The sequence below is a fragment of the Aquarana catesbeiana genome, linkage group LG02 (genome assembly GCF_042186555.1).
Source record: "Aquarana catesbeiana isolate 2022-GZ linkage group LG02, ASM4218655v1, whole genome shotgun sequence".
In the NCBI taxonomy this organism is placed as follows: Eukaryota; Metazoa; Chordata; class Amphibia; order Anura; family Ranidae; genus Aquarana; species Aquarana catesbeiana.
Window position 1 is genome coordinate 44,780,717 of NC_133325.1, and position 21,894 is coordinate 44,802,610.

General features: G+C 42.4%; 1 protein-coding gene across 1 annotated transcript; it reads right to left on the minus strand.

Moving 5' to 3' along the window:
* Positions 1-2,362: 2,362 nt before the first annotated feature.
* On the minus strand, positions 2,363-4,668 carry FAM181B (family with sequence similarity 181 member B). Its single transcript, XM_073617850.1, has one exon. It carries the CDS (start codon positions 3,879-3,881, stop codon positions 2,883-2,885), a length of 999 nt encoding a protein of 332 aa, XP_073473951.1. The 5' UTR covers positions 3,882-4,668; the 3' UTR covers positions 2,363-2,882.
* Between the last annotated feature and the right edge of the window lie 17,226 nt (positions 4,669-21,894).

Here is a 21,894-nt window from a genome sequence, read left to right on the forward strand (position 1 = left end):
GGTTTGGGGAATGCACCTAATATGAAGGTGTCCAACCCTAGAAGATAGGTGGGTGTCACCAACCGGTAAACAACTGGTACACAAGAGAACGGAACCATGGAAAACACGACATGTCTGGGGCTACCTCATACAACATCTATTGACAGCAGTAATAAATTCAAATGTAGAAAAATGCCGTCTAAGCCTGCGCAATCCCATAAAAACCGTCCCCCTATATCCCCTCCCAATCCCCCATAAGTTGGGGGACAATTTTCATTGGAATTATGCAGGTTTAGATGGGATTACCCATGAAGCATGGCCATTTTTGTACATATTACTGTTTTCAATACATTTTGTATGAGGTAGAGGTGTTGTGTTTTCCTCAGTTTCGTTCTCTTTGGTACATGTAGCTACACCCTTGGTTTACACTTTGCTTCAACGGATATACACGTGTTGTAAAATATATACTTATTTAAAACAGAACTTTAATTTGGGAACAATTTTCAGTGGGATTACGCAGGTTTAGACGGGATTACCCATGAAGCATGAGCATTTTTGTAAATTTTTGTACCTATTACTGTTTTCAATACATTTTGTATGAGGTAGCCCCAGAGGTGTTGGGTTTTCCTCAGTTCCATTCTCTTTGGTACCTGTAGTTACACCCTTGGTTTACACTTTGCTTCAGCGGATATACACGTGTTGTAAAGTAGATATTTAGTCAAAAACAGAACTTTAATTCATAGGTATGGCTCTGTTAAGAAGATGCTACCTAAATCATGGTCAAAACTTGCTTTGCTGTTTGTCTATCAGAATTCATAGATTGTTTTCCATCTCATTTATAAATCTGACTGCTGCTCCTCTCTGCCAATCCCTTCACTGGCTTCCCCTACCACACCGTATAAAATTCAAAATGCTAAAAACAACATACAAGGCCATCCACAACATCGACCCCAGCTACATCACCAACCTCATCTGCAGATATCGCCCAAATCGTCCCCTCCGCTCCTCCCAGGACCTCCTGCTCTCTAGCTCCCTTGTTACCTCCTCCCATGCTCGTCTTCAGGACTTCTCCAGAGCCTCTCCCATCCTCTGGAATTCCCTGCCCCGGTATATCCGATCAGCCCCTAACCTTTCCACCTTTAGGAGATCCCTGAAAACTCACTTATTCAGGGAAGCCTATCCCACACCCACCTAACAACTGTTCCCGAGCCACCACCATCAAATCATTCCCCACATCTATTACCTTTTGTACCACCACCCCCTCCCTTTAGAATGTAAGCTCTACGAGCCGGGCCCTCCTGTCCCTTCTGTATTGAACTGTACTGTAATTGTGCTGTCCCCCCTCTACATTGTGAAGCGCAGCGTAAACTGTTGGCGATATATAAATCGTGAATAATAATAATAATAAATCAGCTGACAACTAGAAAAATAGCGAATTAGCTTGTAAATGTTGAAAACAAAACTGGCAAATTTTTGTAAAAAAAAAATTGGAAAATGGAAGAGTGAAATAAAAACATCAAACATAGCTTCATAGTACATACACCAATATTATTATTTTTTTTCTTTCAAAAAATTTTTGTAAATTTTGAATTTTTCAGTTTGATAACAGCAGCACCTTTCCATAAAAATAAAAAAAAGTTTAAAAATGATTCTAAAAGCGAGAACCGGTGAATGGAACCGTTGGTCTTGATTCACCAGTAAGTTTTTATAAACAAGTTGAATTGCAAGATTTTTTTTAAAAAAATGAGACAATAAGCAGCAAGCTAACCATTTCTAACTTTTATAAAAACGCCCCATGGCCTTTTTTTTTTATAACTTTAACTTGAATACAAATTAGTAATCTATAAATAAACTTTAAATGACTCTTTACCATTAACTTAATACAACAAATGCACAATTGTTCGCAGTTGAATTCATCCATAAAGATAATATATTGTTTTTTTGTGGGTCAAAAGTTCACAGTAGACAAAACATTGGGCATGAAGCACTTTCAGGGACCCCTGAGCGGTCCTTAAAGATTGTCAAGTATTTTTTTTTTATGTACTGCTTTTTTACCACATGCCAGACTTTAATAAGAACAAAGAGCAAAGTGCAGCAAGGTAGAGCAACCAATTTAGAATAACGTTCACTGCTGTGACAACTTTGAAATAAAATTTGATTGGTTACTATGGGTTACTGCGCTCTGCACACCATCATTGCTCTCTGAGCTGCCTTAATGCTAAATGACTAAGCAACTAGACACAGATAAATGAAATATGCTACATTTCTTACAACCAACCTCATTTAATCTACAGATGTTCTAGCAGCTCTAAGCTTTATTGCATATGATTTTGCATTGATTATCAGATCTGGTTACAACACGTCATTTCTTTGTAGAAACAAAAAAATCAAAAAAAAAAAAAAAAAATTCAAAAAAAAAAAAATACAAATAAAAACACTGACAAGTACAAACTAATATATAATGGACCTTTGGGGGCCTATTTATAAATGTTTTCACAGGATTTATAAAAGTTTCATACATTTTTCTAATTAGATTTAAATAAAAATGGTTGAAAGTTGTGTGAATATAGCGTGAAAACAGGTCTAAATAGACCCCTATATGATTTTTACATATATACACTCCTGAAAATAAAAATATGGCTTTCTGTAGTTGGAAACCATGTTCTATTCAGGAATATAAAACATATAATAGCTTATGTTATTATATTAAAAGTAAAAAAAAATGAAAAGCAAAATTAAAAAATTTTACTTTAAAAAAATGTAAAGTAAACAAAAAGTGTCTTTTTCATAGTTAACTTTATACTTGCAGACATCTGTCCGAACTTTTTAGGGTTGTCACTAGTTTGCATTGACTATTTTATTGCACACCTCTCTGCTGAAGCTACTTAGAGAAGTATTTTCATCTACAGAACAGGATAGCCAATTCTGTTGTATCCTGAGCTATAGTCGTAAAACATTGGGGGCAAGGAGCATTCAGTGTAGCAGGGAGTAAATGAAGTCAGTGTAGAACAGTTGTCTTCTATCGCAGCGGGGAGGCTCGAGTCACCATTACCGGTGAAGACCATCCCTGGCATTGGTAGGCATTTCGAATTATCATTGGGGTTCGCACTGCAAGTTCCCACGGGACTCTTTTTAATGAGATTACATGGATTCCAGGGGTCAGAATAAAGGATCCCGTTTAGCAAATGATGTGGCTCATACATAGAATGCTCCGCTGTGATGTCCTGGTGTATCCTCATTGACGCTCCCTGAATGATCTCTTGCTCTGAGATCATGTTGTTGTAATCCGAGTCCAACAGGTCAAAATACTCCATGGTCTCTTGACTGCCCTTTTCTAACTCTTTTAAAGTTGCAACAGAATTGGACAGGAGCCCTGACGAACAATTAGCAGGCTCAGTGAAGAAGGAGGGAGGAAGGTTGCGATTCCTCAAGGGAACTTTTTTGCATCTTTCCCCACGAACTTCCTTGGTGTTGTCAAACAGGGCCGCTAGACTTTTGCTTTGCAAGTTGGTCTGGGTGGTGTCCCTCTTTGGAGGTGGTTTACAGTGATAGCTTTGAGGGCTGGTGCTGCTGGGTGATGCCAACGGTCCTTTAGGAGACCCTTGGCTTGGGTTGCCATTACCGATCATCCCTGTGCATCTTTTAATCTGTTTTTGCAGATACTTCCGATGATTGACCTTCCGTTTGGACTTTACAGGTTTGTCCAAGGCCAGCTTGATGTTGCTGGAAGCTGAGTTGATGAAACTAAGCAAGTCCTTGCTAGACTCTTTATAGTCACCACCGGTTTCAACAGCACCGAGAAATTCCACCCCTTCATGATAGCCTTTCTCGAAACCCACATGGGATCCGGGAAAATACAAGGGCATAAAGTGATGGTTCATTATTGCAGCTTGAACGGCCATTGCTGTTGACAATTCCTTTGTCTACCAGGAATCAGGCATTAGTCAAGGAAGACTTCTTTTCCCAGGTTGTCTTCGCAGGTGTCTCCAAAGCATAACTTCTGAGGGGTTGATGAGTTGCAGTACTAGATCCCAAACAAATCCCTTTAAACTGTTGTTAGAACCTGCTTAACAGAAGGCAGCTCCAGTCCGGCGTAACACATATCAATTTTGTTCAGCTGTGCCGTACAAATATTGAAGTGAAATTGATGCAGCAGAGAGGCACTGTGTGTGTCTGAATCTTCCTTCCAGCAGGTCTTGTGAATTTAGCTTGTTCTCACCAGAAACACAGAAGCTGAAAAGAGTGGGAGGGGGAGATAAGTAGGAGGGCTACATCTAATGGTATCAGCTTTCACTAAATCCATGGGGAGGGAATGATACATCACGCAAGACCCGAAATAAAGAAAGCTCTGTGCTTGCTTCCTTCACTCACAAGACAAAATACAAGCTCCCAGTTCTATTCAGCCTGGAATAAAACAAATAGATTTTTTTTTTTGCTTTTTTTTTTGTTTTTACTTTTTTGTTTTTCTTAGTGTAGTTTTACCATCGACTAGTAACCAGAAAATAATTTCAATAGTATAAGAATTTATTTAAAAATTTTAGAAAAAATTGTGTGTATTGTATAGATTTTTTTTTTTTTTTTTGTCAAGAACAGATAATAAAGTATAAAACAGATATTTAAAAAAAAATGTTTATTTATTTATTTATTTTGAGTGAGATTACTAGGTTTTTATTCTTCTGTTTTGAACTGGAAGTAACTGTAATTTTTTTTTTTTTTTTCGTAAACTAAAGAATCAGCATGTTACAAACATACAGGACATGGAACAGTATTACATAAGGGAAATCAAGAAACAGTCTGACATTTTGACAGTAATAAAGACAATTTCCTGCTATGAAACGTGACCCCCAATCCAGGCTGGTGGGATCATCAAAACCTATCACAACATTTGTTCTCACACTGTGAACAGGTTCTTGTTACAAACAGTATAACGTGCAAAGAATAGTTAAGGAAGCCACAAGGTTTGTGCCAATGAAGCTTCTGCAAGCATCAAGAAGAAAATAAAATAAATAGACCACATCCTCTAACACATTTCTCTGCATTCCCGAATACATGTAGAAAAACAGTATGACAGGTTAAGATGCGCATCAAACAAAGAATGAATGGTAATCAACCATATACTTGTTTCAAGGCTTAAGGGTGGTTTCTCCAAACGTCCCACTTCTTATGAAATGCTTGGGCCCTATGTTCCTTATAAGCCAATCATTATTCAAATTGAGAATTCAGTCTAGCTATTGCATCCAAAAGTTTGGGAGGGGGTCTCCTTTTTCCACTCCTTTGCAATAGCTATCCGAGCTGGAAACAGGGTGTGGAGAACGATTGTTCTAGTTGACGGGGAATAGCCCTCAATCCCAATACTTAGTAAAGCTAAAGCAGGAGAAAGCTGGAACTTAGTCCCAGTTATGGAGGAAAGAAGCAATAAAACATCCTTCCAGAACTCTTGCAGTTTATTACAACCCCATAGGGTATGATAAAGATTACCTATTTGTTGGCAACTTCTCCAACAAAATGGAGGAGGTTGGGTGAAATTTATGTATCCTATAGGGTGCCATATACCACCTATGGAGGATCTTTTGGGAGTTATACCAATGGTCTATACACAACTAAAGGATTTCTTTATTATTATTTTTGGCATGTTCAGCAATTTTACGAATCAACAGTGGTACAACTTCAGCTTCAGTTCAGCATACATACAGTGCCTTGGAAAAGTATTCATACCCCTTGACATTTTCCCCATTTTGTCATGTTACAACCAAAAACGTAAATGTATTTTATTGGGATTTTATGTGATAGACCAACACAAAGTGGCACATAATTGTGAAGTGAAAGGAAAATGATAAATGATTTTCAAATTTTTTTACAAATAAATATCTGAAAAGTGTGGCGTGCATTTGTATTCAGCCCCCTTTACTCTGATAGCCCCAACTAAAATCTAGTGGAACCAATTGCCTTCAGAAGTCACCTAATAAGTAAATAGAGTCCACCTGAGTGTAATTTAATCTCAGTATAAATACAGCTGTTCTGTGAAGCCCTCAGGTTGTTAGAGAACCTTAGTGAACAAACAGCATCATGAAGGCCAAGGAACACACCAGACAGGTCAGGGATAAAGTTGTGGAGAAGAATAAAGCAGGGTTAGGTAATAAAAAATATCCCAAGCTTTGACCATCTCACAGAGCACTGTTCAATCCATCATCCGAAAATGGAAAGAGTATGGCACAACTGCAAACCTACCAAGACATGGCCGTCCACCTAAACTGGCAGGCCGGGCAAGGAGAGCATTCATCAGAGAAGCAGCCAAGAGGCCCATGGTAACTCTGGAGGAGCTGCAGAGATCCACAGCTCAGGTGGGAGAATCTGTCCTCAGGACAACTATTAGTCGTGCACTCCACAAATCTAAACTTTATGGAAGAGTGGCAAGAAGAAAGACATTGTTGAAAGAAAGTCATAAGAAGTCCCGTTTGCAGTTTGCGAGAAACCATGTGGGGGACACAGCAAACATGTGGAAGAAGGTGCTCTGGTCAGATAAGACCAAAATGGAACCTTCTGGTCTAAAAGCAAAACGCTATGTGTGGAGGAGAACTAACACTGCACATCACCCTAAACACACCATCCCCACTGTGAAACTTGGTGGCAGCGTCATGTTGTAGGGATGCTTTTCTTCAGCAGGGACAGGAAATCTGGTCAGAGTTGATGGGAAGATGGATGGAACCAAATACAGGGCAATCTTAGAAGAAAACCTGTTAGAGTCTGCCCAATGTAATTGCAGTGAAAGGTGGTTCTACAAAATATTGACTCGGGAGGGCTGAATACAAATGCATGCCATGTTTTTCAGATACTTATTTGTAAAAAATTTTGAAAACCATTTATCATTTTCAAACAAAGTATATCACAAAGATGCACGACTCCAGGTGAAGTATGAGATCTTTCCTGCTGTAATAATTGCCGGATGCCCAAAAAAATTAGCATTTTTGAAAGTTTTTCTTTGGGGTTTTTCTCTCCCCTTTTTTTGCATGTAACCATGTTGTTAACGTTTATATCAGCCCTCAAAAATTCCACTTGCATGCTCGCATTTTGCGAGTGTGGATTTTGAGGGCTGGTGAGCTATGGCTGCCTGGGAGTAGGGGGGTGAGCACCACCAGCAGGCAGGTTGTATGGGAGCCCGTTCTCCCAGCGATCGGAGGGGAAGAGAGAGAAGAGCCGCCACCTGGATGATCAGAGCGCCGGGAACATAACAGCTTTCATTTCAATACCTGTGTGTTCCCCACCGTGCACCGTCACATTCAGCCCCTCCTCTTTGTCCGGGCACTTTGATAGACAGATCATCCTTCCAATCCTGGGACGGGTGATCTGTCTATCAAAGTTCCCTGGACAAGGGGGAGGGGCTGTATATGACGGCGCGCAGCAGGGAACACACAGCTATTGAAATGAAAGTTGTTATTTTCCCGGCGCTCTGATCATCCGGGCGGCGGCTCTCCTCTCTCTTCCCCTGCACAGGTAGGCTGCATTGGGGACACAGGCTGCATTGGTGGCACAGGCTGCATTGGTGGCACAGGCTGCACTGGCGGACACAGGCTGCATTGGTGGGCACAGGCTGCATTGGTGGGCACAGGCTGCATTGGTGGACACGGGCAGGCTGCATTGGGGGACACAGGCAGGCTGCATTGGGGGACAAGGGCAGGCTGCATTGGTGGACACAGGCAGGCTGCATTGTTGGGCACGGATAAAGTTGTTGTTAATATTTATTTTTATAACTTAACATAAAGCATTAAAGTGTCATTTCATGAGATAATTTATGAGGGCGTGTTTAGGGGCGGGGCAGGGTAGAGGTTGGGCAGAGCAACTGGTGGCAAGTAACCCTTGAGGCCTGGCTAGTAGAGCCCAGGACTTTAAATTTTGAGCCCTGTTTATATCATTCAAATATGTTATATTTTTTGTCTTTACATGTGCATACTATGTGTGTTTTGGTTTGTCTGTTGGGCTGCAGAGGGGGTCATCAATTTGATCATTCCTCATTCCTGCGATTTCACAGATTTAAACCAAGTGGCAGAGTGGAACCCGTGATTAATCAGCAATGACTAAGCGCAGGTGTGTGAAAGGCGTTTGCTGAAGCCACAGGAGATGTGTGTGCAAGATGTGTCCTGGTTTTTAAAGGATTTGAAATAAACTATTTTTATGCCGGTAGTGCCGCCACTGTTCTTTCCTTTGATTGTCCATTTATAATTTTAAAAAGAAAAGAAATGCGCTCGGTGCATAAAAAGTAAAATATTATAGAATATTAGAAAATATTATTAATAACTGAAATTCGTGAGAAGAGTCCTGCAGCTGGACACTATAACCCTGATATTTGGGCAAAAAAGTGGATATAGAAAAAAGCAGTGCAGCGCTGGACAAGTATCACAAGAGTAAAATGTGTTGAATAAGTAAATAAATTACCAACTGAAGTGAGTAACAACTGTTAAAGTAATAACGACTGGTATATATATTAATCAATCAATAAAGTGCTCATAAAGATATTGTAATGGCATAATAAAATATAATAAAGTGAACAACAATCAATATAATGAAGTGAAAGTGAAAATAAAGTCCATAAACATTGGTGTTCAAATGTACATTCTGGATCAATGTTCCACCGCTGGTGCTGCCCACCACCTCGTGATAGAGTAATGGAGGCTTACCGGACAGCCTGCGACCACCCTTATTCAGGGATGTCAAAACAGGCTCAGTAGAAATGTGTAGACCACAGGGGATATCCCACAGGGAGCTCTGTAAATGTTCCTCCACCCCCCTTCCTGAATGGCTAATCAGCAACACCAAGGAGCAATACGAAGGATGCGACCCCAGGGATACTTCTTATATGGCAATTAATGTTAGCTTCCGATGAGTTCCAGCAGGGGTAAACCCGGCCAAAGGTGTTGCTTTAGGGAGACATTAAGGTGGGCGTGCTGGAGAACAGGCGAATCGTGCCGCAACTATGCATATCCTACAGTGGCAACTTTACATGGACTCACACTAAGGCAGCATTACCATCCTGGGAGCAGTTAATCAAGTTGAACTTTGAGGAATCAATCAAGCTGAATATGATGATACCTAGCTTGTACTGCATGTCCAGCGATGGCAACTCTACAGTACATGTCTGGACACATGCTAAGGCAAAGGCAGCATTGTTACACTAGGAGCAGTCAATCACACTGAATATGCTGGTACCTAAGCTTGTACCACATGTCCTATGGTTACAACTCTACTTAGACTCATGTTAAAGCAGCATTGCCACCCTATTAACAGTCAATCAAGCTGAACATTTAGGAGTCAATCAACCTGGCCATATTGATACCTCAGCTTCTACTGCATATCCTTCTGTGGCAACACTACGTAGACTCACGTATACTCCATTCAAAATGACAGGTTCACTTTCAAGTCTGCTCCACCAGACACATATACCTTAAAATGGGGAACAAGACAAGGAATTGGTCGCACACTGGAACTCCAAATTATCTCGATGTCATCTTTATTGTCAAAGGGTCAGACAGATACAGGCAATGGTAAAACCATTGCCTGTATCTGTCTGACCCTTTTTTGACAATAAAGACGACATCGAGATAATTTGGAGTTGCAGTGTGCGACCAATTCCTTGTCTTGTTCGTCTTCCATGGTGGTGAGCCGAGGTCTGCACCTGTGATCCATCCTGCACCTGAGTTTGCCTGGAGCGGTGTGCTTCTCTTTGTTCTTTGCTACCTTAAAATGGGGGACAAACTTTCTCTTCCTGGTTCTTACAGTCCTACCCCCCCCCCACCCCCACCCGATGACATGGTGTCAGATCTCAGACAGAGTTCTGATGCCGTGTCATTTTCCTGGGAGGTGATATTATGACTGGTGGGAAGTATTTTTTTTTGGTATATATGATGTAGGTAGCTCAGGAAATAGCAACGCACACATCATCGGAAGTGGGAGACCACCAGTATAACAAGGGCAGAAAAACATATTTTTAATTCATGAAAAAAATCTGTTGACAATTTGCAGGGGAGAGCGAGAATGACATGATTGGCATACGTGAATTTTTGGTTCGAAAGTGCACTTTAAACAATGTTGGGCTGTTTACTGTTTTTTTTCTGTGATAAAAACATAAAAAAAATGGGACTAACAAAGGCCTTTTTCGTCTGCCACAAGAACAGGTCCAGGATAGTTGAAAGGAGCTCCTGCAACCCACAGGTACCCTTTAAAGCCCATTACACTCTTAAAAACCAACCATGTCTCTGCAGCTAGAGAGGAAGCAGTTTGGGGCAGTAAAAACATGGATCAGACATGGGGTTTTACCTCCTCTCAGTGTCAACAAGCCTTAAAGCCGGCCATAGATGGATTGAACTTCAGCCGGTTCTTTAATGGCATCTCGGTCTTAGTCCGTAGGGTTTAATTTTGAGTTGGCCCACCCTTTGCAGCTATAACAGCTTCAACTCTTCTGGGAAGGCTGTCCACAAGGTTTAGGAGTGTGTCTATGGGAATGTTTGACCATTCTTCCAGAAGAGCATTTGTGAGGTCAGGCACTGATGTTGGTCTAGAAGGCCTGGCTCTCAGTCTCCGCTCTAATTCATCCCAAAGGTGTTCTTTATTACAAAAAAGGAGAGGAGTTAAGAAATGAGGACATAGCCTGGTAAGGTCAAATACTTCCATCCCTGTCAATGTTGAAGAGGAGGGAAAAAAGGGGGGAGGAGAGGAAAATGGGACTTTAAATGGAGCGTGCGGTTGTGAGTAAGTAAATAAATAGATAAACTTAATATGTAATGATTCATAAACAAGATATATTATGGTAATAATATATTTTAATCCAATTTGGTTCATACATGGTATTGATACAAAATCAAATAAAGTTCATAATATAAAACAATTACAATACAAAGTTTGGACAATATGATCTTGAGCCTCTCTAATCCCCAACATTAAGGGTAAACCAGTGTAGAATAATTATATTAATTCGGCTTTACAATCAAGATCTGTATTTATGCAGTCTGGGTCCCTTTTAAGCTTTGACATTGAAAAAGCTCATTCAGCTCAGCATAAGACAAATCTTGAAATAGCTAGGTTGTGTGCATGTCATTTTTGTAACAGTTGTTCTACATGTGCTGAGTTAATGACTAAGGTCAGTAGGTCAGTGATTTCACAGATAAGAATATACTCAGTATATCTGTCATAAACTTTATTGTAAAGATCTTTTTAAAGGTAAAAACATATTATCCATAATATAGTTAGTTATTTGATATAGTTATTTAATTAGTTAGTTAGATTGAGTTTGTGTGAATTAGTATATATTTATATATGTATCCAATTATAGTTTAATATGCATTTGTAAGGTTTGGTACAGAATTGCATTTCTGTAGTTTAAAAGATATCCATTACAAGAATTTGGCCATTTGGAAAGGTCATTCACCTTGAGTTTTTTATAAGAAACTGTTGTGTGTTACTGACAATCAAAGAGGTTTAAGAGACGTGTCAGCTGTTGGCAAAGAGAATATTTAGAATAATCACGAATATGATCATTTCATTTTTAGTTCTAGCCGTATATGGCTATGACTTTAGTCTGCTGACTAGTTGATTTGAAATAGTATAAAAACAGAGTGACACTTCACTTCAGCGCGCACACACTTTACTACACACACACGACACATCACACACACACACAAACAGAAGGACTTCATTACCTTTTCACATACACAAAGAAGAACACACGCATTCTTACTCTACAGAAGACATTTCGTTTACATTAGGCCTAAATACAGCCTACCTCACAAACAGCTGCTAGAGCGGACATCTCTCTGACATAGAAAAGCACCAACGGAGCTGAGACATGTCTTGAACCTTCTTGATACAAGTTTTTGTTCCTATTATTATTTTTGTTTTACTACATCAAGCTGTAAGAAGAATTTAACTTTGTATATATTTTCAAGTAATTGCCAAGTGTGACCAAATAAACTCACACTTTGTTTAAAGACAGTCTGGCTACTGAACTTTTGAACAAAACGCCTAAGACACTGTTGACATAACATGTGTCTGAGAAGAGAAGGTTTTTTACACCCTCTCCACATTTTTACAACCAGATTATACAGTAGAGTGATACATAGTCCAGTGAATTCACACAAATATTGCACAGTTTTGCCCAATGTGTCTGAGGTCTCACTGACCCCTATCATTGATAATAAGTCAATAAAAGACAACCATCCTATGAGGAATTGATATAAATACCCATGGAACCTAATGTAGTATGCATAAAATGTTAGAATGATTAGAATTAATAAAACACGGCATCTGTATCTCTACGCGTTTCATGGCTTGGGCCAATCTTCAGTAGCGAAGCAGATCTAAGATAGATAAAAATCGTAATATTATAGTTTCCTAAAATTGTGGGCATAATTAACCACTTGCCGACCACCTGCCGCAGTTTTACTGCGGCAGAATGGCGCGGCTGGGTGAAGCGATGTTATGTTACATCGCTTCGCCCTATGGCCACTAGGGGCGCACGTGCTGCCGGAGGTGTGCGCCCACTGCACGCCCCCCGAGCCGACGCGAGTGCACGGCGGTCATGATCACCGCCGGGTTCCCGCGAACGACACTGAGACACGGAGAACCGGGATCTGTGTGTGTAAACACAGTTTCCAGTTCTCTGAGGGGAGAAGTGATAGATCGTCTATTCATACAGAGTATGAACAGCTATCTATCTCTTTTCCTACACAGTCCCCTCCCCCCTTCAGTTACAAACACAAACAGGGAACACAATTAACCCCTTGATCGCCCCCTAGTATTAACCCCTTCACTGTGACATTTTTACAGTAATCGATGCATTTTTATAGCACTGATCACTGTATTAATGCCAATGGTCCCAAAAATGTGTCAAAATTGTCTGATGTGTCCGCCATAATGTCGCAGTCCCAATAAAAATCGCAGATCGCCGCCATTACTAGTAAAAAAAATAAATAAAAATGCCATAAAACTATCCCCTATTTTGTAGACACTATAACTTTTGCGCAAACCAATCAATATACGCTTATTGCAATTCTTTTTTTTACCAAAAATTTTTGGGGGATATTTAATATGGCAAAAAGTAAAAAATATTGTGTTTTTTAAAAAAATGGTTGCTTTTTTTTGTTTATAGCGCAAAAAATAAAAAAGGGGTGATCAAATACCACCAAAAGAAAGCTCTATTTGTGGGGGGAAAAAGGAAGTCAATTTTGTTTGGGTGCAACGGTGCAAGACCACGCAATTGTCAGTTAAAGCGGTGCAGTGCCAAATCACAAAAAGTGCTCTGGTCAGGAAGGGGGTAAATTCTTCTGGGGCTGAAGTGGTTAATAGATGGTAACAATGGTCTGGATATAAAATACCCCCTAGTGCGTGCTACTTACAGGGTGACTGTGTGATGATGGCATGGTACTGAGGGCCGCGAATCACCTGGGGATATAATTTCCGGGAGCTGAGGTGGCGCGCCAACCAACGCCAACCAACGCAGGACAACATCCAAGGTGGGTATGTGTCAGTAAAAATAGATCAAAAGTAGACCAATCAATAGGGGCCTCTGTGAGAAGTAATATAATATAGGTATGAATTAATAATGTGCATAGTTGCCCAAACACATGATTGCGCTATCATAAATATGTAACTATGGCTCGTTAAAGCCCAGCTGCTAGAATAAAAGGGCAAAAAGTGAGCAAATGAATCACCCAAAAAGGCAAAACAACCGAAATAAGAAAAAAATAAATAGACAAACCTAATAGGTGACTACTGAACTCTTATGCCCTGTACACACGGTCGGTGTGGACGGGAAACGTTCGATGGGAGCTTGTTGTCGGAAATTCCAACCGTGTGTAGACTCCATCGGACATTTTCTGTCGGAATTTCTGACAAATTTCCGACAAACAAAATTGAGATCTGGATCTCAAATTTTCCGACAACAAAATCCGTTGTCGTAAATTTCGATCGTGTGTACACAATTCCGACGCACAAAGTTCCACGCAGGCTCGGAATCAAGCAGAAGAGCCGCACTGGCTATTGAACTTCATTTTTCTCGGCTCGTTGTACGTGTTGTACGTCACCGCGTTCTTGACGATCTGGAATTTCCGACAAGATTTGTGTGACCGTGTGTATGCAAGACAAGTTTGAGCCAACATCCGTCGGAAAAAAAACAGGGATTTTGTTGTCTGAATGTCCGATCCTGTGTACGCGACATAAGGATGCCTCGTTCTAAAACGTGAAAGTCAGAGTGATACCAGTGTCCACTGTAAGGGGATAACATTAGTGCCAGGACCACCTTGGAGTGATCCGACACGGGTGTTCCAACCCACCAACGTCATGCAAAAAGGTGAGAGGGGGGAGCCATCATACGCCAGAGATATCATTCGGTGATTGGCGCCAATCAACTCTCATAGTGCTCACAGATGTAATAACAGCGCCAGCAGAGCAGCGCCGCAAGGACGCCGCTCGTCTGGCGTGTAATACATAACGTCGACGCACAATGCTCATGCACCTCCCAACCCACGTCATGGACGGTAGAGGTGGAGGTAGAGCCCGCAGTGCGTGTCGCAGTTCAATGAAAACCCGGGTGGCCACTACCAGGAGTTTAGGAGTGTGTCTATGGGAAAGTTTGACCATTCTTCCAGAAGTGCATTTGGGAGGTCAGGCACTGATGTTGGATGAAAAGGCCTGGCTCACAGTTTCGGCTCTATTTCATCCCAAAGGTGTTCTATCTGGTTGAGATCAGGACTCTGTGCAGGCCAGTCAAGATACTCCACCCCAAACTCACTTTGGGGAATCATTTTTGGGTGGAACTTCACTTTAAGTGTGTCTGTGTCGTAATAATTTCCCAATTTCCTTTTGGGATTAATAAAGTATTCTGTATTCTGTTTGTCCCCGTGTTCTTGATCTTAGCTGCATACTGCCCTCCTGAACCCTATTCACCCTCTTCATGTATTTATATGTTCCATTCATATCCTCCTTTTCCCTTCTTTCCTCAAGACCGTTCATATTAGGTTCCTGAAGTCTCTTCTGATAATTATCCCTCAGACCATTCACCATTTTTGTTGACCATCTCTGGACTTGTTCTATATTACAAATATAGTTTTGTATCTGAGGTCTCCAAAACTGGACATAGTATTGTAAATGAGGTCTAACTAAAGATCAACTGTATATAGGGGAATCCCCTGCTGGTGATCCCTTTTGTAATACCAAAATATCTATATAGAGGAATTAGAACATCCTTCCTCCTGCTGGTGATTTCTCTAGTAAGCACTAAAATCATTATAGGAGAACGAGGACCTTCTTCGCACTGCTGGTGATCCCTCTAGTAATAACTAAGGATCTATATAGAGGAATCAGGACCTTCTTCCTCCTGCTGATGATCCCTCTAGTGATAACCTAAAATCTATATAGAGGAATCAGGACCTCCTTCCTCCTGCTGGTGATCCCTCTAGTGATAACTAAAGATCTATATAGGGGAATCAGGACCTCCTTCCTTCTGCTGGTGATCCTTCTAGTGATATAAAGATCTATATAGAGGAATCAGGACCTTCTTCCTTCTGCTGATGATCCCTCTAGTGATAACTAAACATCTATATAGATGAAGCAGGACCCCCTTCCTCCTGCTGGTGATCCCTCTAGTGATATAAAGATCTATATAGGGGAATCTGGACCTCCTTCCTCCTGCCGATGACCCCTCTAGTGATTTAAAGATCTATATAGGGGAATCAGGACCTCCTTCCTCTTGCTGATGATCCCTCTAGTGATAACTAAAGCTCTATATAGAGGAATCAGGGTCTCCTTTCTCCTGCTGGTGATCCCTCTAGTGATAACTAAAGAACTATATAGGAGAATCAGGACCTCCTTCCTCTTGCTGGGGATCCCTTCATTGATAGCCAAAGATATACGTAGCGCCCTCTTGTGTACTACTAGTGTTGGTGAAGGCAAATTTAAGTTATGACTCATGGTTAGTTTGTGAGTCTGGAAATTGGGTCAGGGTTACTACAGGTCAGGCTGGATGGCTCTACAGAGGCAGATCTCTGGTACTTCCCCCTGGATCTGGAAGCCGGTAGAAGCTTCTAGAAGTTAGTGGGCGGAGGCCAGTAGGGCATATCTGCAAACTTGAGGGAACTTGGCCAATCCCCAGGCAGAATGTCTTGGCAGGGTGGTTGAGTCAGGCCTTAAATATGGTAGAGCCATGCCAGCAATGGTCGAAGATGGAGTGCAAAGGAGGCTGTAGGTGGCCTGGGGGTCTGGAGAGGGGGGGGGTTCTGCCTCCAGGCTGGGCTTAGGCTGGCTTAGGAAGAGTCAGGATCAAGATCATATGAAGGATGCTTGCCTAAGGAGCAGCAGGGAGCAAATAGGACAGAGTGAGTACATAAGCACACCCAGGGATTCACAAGGGGAGAGACTGCCACATGAAGCAAGCTTTCAGGAGGACAGCGCTGTGCTTAACCCTTCATATATCTTCCCCTGGGAGATCTTCGGAGCAGCCAGGTGGGCTGGTAGACAAATAGCCAAGCCCAGCAGATCCCGGGTAGCCCAGGTAGTTTCTGCAGGCAGTAGAGCTGAGAGCAGTTCTACAAAGGAGAGGAGATACTCCTATATGCAGCTTACAACATACTGTGCTATTTTCTAAAATGGACCGAGAGCTTCTAGTCCTCAAGGGGCTTTTCCTTTTTTGATTGTTAAGGACTGATGGAATCCAGGGAGGAGCACAGTCCAGGATTTTGTACATAAGGAAGGGAATTGTCCCCATTCATTGTTCCAGTCAAGTCGGACATCCCATAACCCCCTTTACCCCATCCATGTTTTTACCCCTAATAAAACAACAAAACCAATCTTGTGTTCAGATACGAGTGGAAAATGCTTGTTACCTGGCTGTACAGGAGTAGGGGAACCAGTTACCAGCAGCCCCTGCGGGGGTAGTGCTACATATATACAGGGGAATCAGGACCTCCTAAAGGTAGAATATTAAAACACATATCCCTAACCTTATTGGAGTATACAGTAATTCTGAAAAGCAGCATTATTTGGACGTTTTTTGCAATCTGCATGCATTGAACATGACTATACGCTTTAATGGACCCTGATCAATGGACGCATTGGTGCATTCATAGGAACCTGCACTGCAAACATACCAGTTATCTTCATAGCATTTTCTGTTTGCACTTGTGGAGTCCCTTTTAGCACATCCCATATGTCAAAGGTGCCAGGTCCTCTTTTAGCAGCATTCCAGAGAGAAGGGCAGAGCCAGGACATCGATCACCTCTGAGTTAAGACCTTCTTTTTCCACTGAAGTGGATAATCTGATCTCCAGCCATTCAGGAAAGCATTACATGGCCATTTGAACACACTGCACAGGGGGGAAATGTCCAGCTTAGCGGCTAAAGGGTTAATGAGGCAGCATAAAAGTGAATGCAAAATGAACAAATATCCGGGGGAAAATCCGAAAAAAAAAAAAAGCTGGATCCCATTATCCCAGGCTGAATTCATTCAAGTAAACAGCTTAAGGGGCTCAGCCGCAGTTAACGGGGGCACTTTATTACCTCCTAAAAATAGCAGCGACCCCCGACCATGGCCCTGGGAACGCTCCATTCACTTGTACTGAGGACCATTTGCATACTATAGGTAGGGATTAGAGATTATCAGGGATGCATAATTGCATTTAACGTGCGTGGTTGCTTAAACACTAAAGGAGGTAATGGAAACCACCCTGGAAAAAATGCACAGAGCTGTAAAAATAACAAAGCTAGCAAAAAAAAAAAATAAAATCTGTAATTTCAAGAGAATTGTTCGTCTATGAAAAATCTTTTCGGCAGAATGGTAGAATTAAATGTGTTTGTTTTGCTGAAATTTCTGTGGAAAAAGAAATTACAAATTGGTGAAATTCACCAATGTAGCAATAAGCAAAATAGTCAAGTGAAACGTAAAATTAATAGAATCCTGCTGATTTTTAAGGGTGTAATAGGCTTTAAATGGCTACTGAGGGTTAATCAGGATGGGCGAGAAGGGCGAGAAGCCAAGAGTATATGTCTCATTCACCAAGAAAGTGGCAGTTGTCAATGATATGGCATTATCAACAACAAAAAATGTGATCACCATGTCACCGCTAACATGGCCAGCACATTCTTTTTTTGAAAGCATATTTCAGCTATTGTCTATCAAGGGAGAAATCGGTAATTTTGCTGCTAAATTATTCAGCCTTCTCCGAGGGACTGAAATTGTTTGCTTGTTTTCCATCCTACCCTGTTTCCCCGAAAATAAGACCTAGCGTGATTGTCAGTGATGGCTGCAATATAAGCCCTACCCCCCAAATAAGCCCTACCCTGTTTCCCCAAAAATAAGCCCCACCCTGAAAATAAGACCTACAAGGACTTTAACTAGGGCTTATTTGGGGGGTAGGGCTTATATTGCAGCCATCATCGACAATCATGCTAGGTCTTATTTTTGGGGAAACAGGGTATGTCTATTTTTCTTCCCTGTGCAGTAGTAGAATGCTGTACCATATTAGCAATTTACTAATACAGTCTATAACTATCTTCTCTAGTATGTCTGCAGTCTATGACCATCTCCTCTGGTGTGTCTGCAGTCTATGACCATCTCCTCTAGTGTGTCTGCAGTCTATAACCATCTCCTCTAGTATGTCTGCAGTCTATAACCATCTCCTCTAGTATGTCTGCAGTCTATGACTATCGTCACTAGCATGTCTGCAGTCTATGACCATCTCCTCTAGTATGTCTGCAGTCTATGACCATCTCCTCTAGTATGTCTGCAGTCTATGACCATCTCCTCTAGTATGTCTGCAGTCTATGACTATCGTCACTAGCATGTCTGCAGTCTATGACCATCTCCTCTAGTATGTTTGCAGTCTATGGCCAACTCCTCTAGTATGTCTGTAGTCTATGACCATCTCCGTAGTATGTCTGTAGTCTATGATCATCTCCTCTAATATGTCTGTAGTCTATGACCATCTCCTCTAATATGTCTGTAGTCTATGACCATCTCCTCTAATATGTCTGTAGTCTATGACCATCTCCTCTAGTATGTCTGCAGTCTATGACCATCTCCACTAGTATGTCTGCAGTCTATGACCATCTCCTCTAGTATGTCTCCAGTCTATGACCATCTCCACTAGTATGTCTGCAGTTTATGACTATCATCACTAGCATGTCTGCAGTCTATGACCATCTCCTCTAGTATGTCTGCAGTCTCTGACCATCTCCTGTAGTATGTCTGCAGTCTATAACCATCTCCTCTAGTACTTCTCCAGTCTCTGACCATCTCCTCTAGTATATCTACAGTCTCTGACCATCTACTCTAGTATGTCTGCAGTCTATGACCATCTCCTCTAGTACGTCTCCAGTCTCTGACCATCTCCTCTAGTATGTCTCCAGTCTCTGACCATCTCCTCTAGTATATCTACAGTCTCTGGCCATCTACTCTAGTATGTCTACAGTCTCTGAGCATCTGCTCTAGTATGTCTCCAGTCTCTGACCATCTCCTCTAGTATGCCTGCAGTCTATGACCATCTCCTCTAGTATGTCTCCAGTCTCTGCCCATCTCCTCTAGTATGTCTACAGTCTCTGAGCATCTGCTCTAGTATATCTACAGTCTCTGACCATCTCCTCTAGTATGCCTGCAGTCTATGACCATCTCTTCTAGTATGCCTGCAGTCTATGACCATCTCCTGTGATAAGTCTGCAGTGTATGACTGTTTCCTGTAGAATATCTGCAGTCTTTGACAATCTCCTGTACTAAGTCTATAGTCTATGAATGTCTACTGTAGTATGTCTGCAGTCTCTGGCCATCTTCTGTAGCATGCCCATAGCTATAGGCAACAGTTTTTTTCCCCAAAAAACATTTAAAAAGCCAGTGCAATCTCTGATTGGCATACCTGTGTAGTGCCCCATAGAGCTACTGTTTGTTAAATTTTGTTTTTGGCCCCCCTGTAATCAGGGAAAGCAGCATTTGACTAGTTAGGTCTGCTCTGGGCTCTATAGGTGTGGTCTCAATTACTTACACCTGACTCCCAAGGAACCCTGCGACATAGTGGTTGGGAGAATATGACCTCAGCCTGCATGTTAATATCCCCCCAGTCAATCCCTGGTCATTATGGCAGGTGACCAGCATGGGGCTGAGGGGGGTATAAATGGGATAGAGGATAGAGTTCAGAGCAGAAGGCTCTGTTCCTGGGGGTAGTAAGACCCAGCCTGTGGCATCTCTGGGAAATCTGCCTGGATCTGCAAGCACTTTTTGTGGGGTCCCAGCTATGGTTTGGTTGGGGGACCTCTGTTCTATCCTCCTGGAGTATTCTCTAAAAGCCTCTTAAAGATCCTGGACACAGGCTGCTGGAGTACAGAAGCTGACTGACCCTCCACATGTCTGCACTGAGATCCTGAACAACTGGAGGGCCATAGTTTGGAGACCCCTGCTCTAGGGGAATAGCCGCACTCAGGGAACTCTTGGCCTGCCCTAAAAGGGCTTTTGTAATCCGCTCTAGCCCCCAACCTCCATTAGGGTCACAAAGTCTACTGACGGCTCTCCTGGGTGCAGGTCAACTCATCCCCAGCTTCCTGCCCTGTACAGGTTCTTCGCGTTCTGGTTACATCTGTGTTTGGCTCCCATGCTCCAAATGCACAAGGGTTCCTCCCAACCAGGCTTTTAACTGGGCACTGACTCACCCATGACATCTCTGCAGGAGGGCTCTGGCTAAAGGGGGCCTAGCACCACGATGACACCTGATGAGTCTGCTGTATGCAGACACCATCCTGGCACAGAGCCACATACTGGCAGATTAGCTAGCTGCACCTGCCTACAAGCAGAACTCATCTCCACATACAAACTGTTGCTCTGTTCCTTGGACAACCTGCCACCCCCCCCCCCCCCCACCACATTAAAATTTGGGGAGCTTTTACTATATAAGCTTAGTTTACTGTTAAAAATAAGTGTGAAATGCATGACTCCGGTGGGTGTAACAAGATGTCCGCTTGCCACCTTCTTACTGTATCCTTACTGTGGATGAGTGCAAGATGGTCGTGACGGAAAATCACTTCCGTTACAAAATCTGACGGGTCGCCTAATCTGATGAAACACCGGGCTGCAGAACTGTCGGAAAACCGGACACTTTATTAATTAAAAAAACGCACATGTGCCATAACACACCGCAATTGAACGCTTAAAGCGTAACTCCACTTTTGTTGAGGAAACCCCCCCCCCCCCCGGGTGATTTATGTACATTGCAAGGATTATAACACCCTTTGTTGCAGATTCCTACCTTTTGTTATTCTGAAGAAATCACGGCCTGTTCCTCATTGTTAGGGTTGCCACCTGTCCGGGATTCACCCGGACAGTTCAGGTTTGGAATCATGCGTCCGGGTTTCAGACTGGACTATGACTTTCCAGCAGGGTTGCTGGCTGCAGTTATCTAAGCCAGAAGTGTCTGTTACACTCTCTCTCACACTGCCCAAAGCCAGCACTATCAATCCCCCCCCCCCACACACACACACACACACACATACATACAGATGGGAGAGGAGAGAGGGATTGATCTGCACCTCTTCCTCCCGGCCCTACCCCTCTGGGTCTGTCCACACTCTAATCCCTGGCACTCTGCCTCAGAAAAGGTAAGTGGGAGCCAGAGATTTGAAGCCCAGCAGCAACAGATACATCTAGATAAGAGGTGCTGACTGCCATGGGGTGAGTGAGCTCACCATCCATCCCTGTCTGTGTCTGAAGTCCCCCCCCCCCCTCCTCCAATCTCTCTCCTGCCTCCTAGTGTGTACACTAAGGTAAATCAGGGTTCTCAGAGCACCCCTTACATCAGAGTTCCTCTTTATACCAGAGGCTGCAATGTTCCCCCTTACATCAGAGTCCTCTCCATACATCAGAGTTCTCAGTGTTCCCCCTTAAATCAGGGTTCCCAGA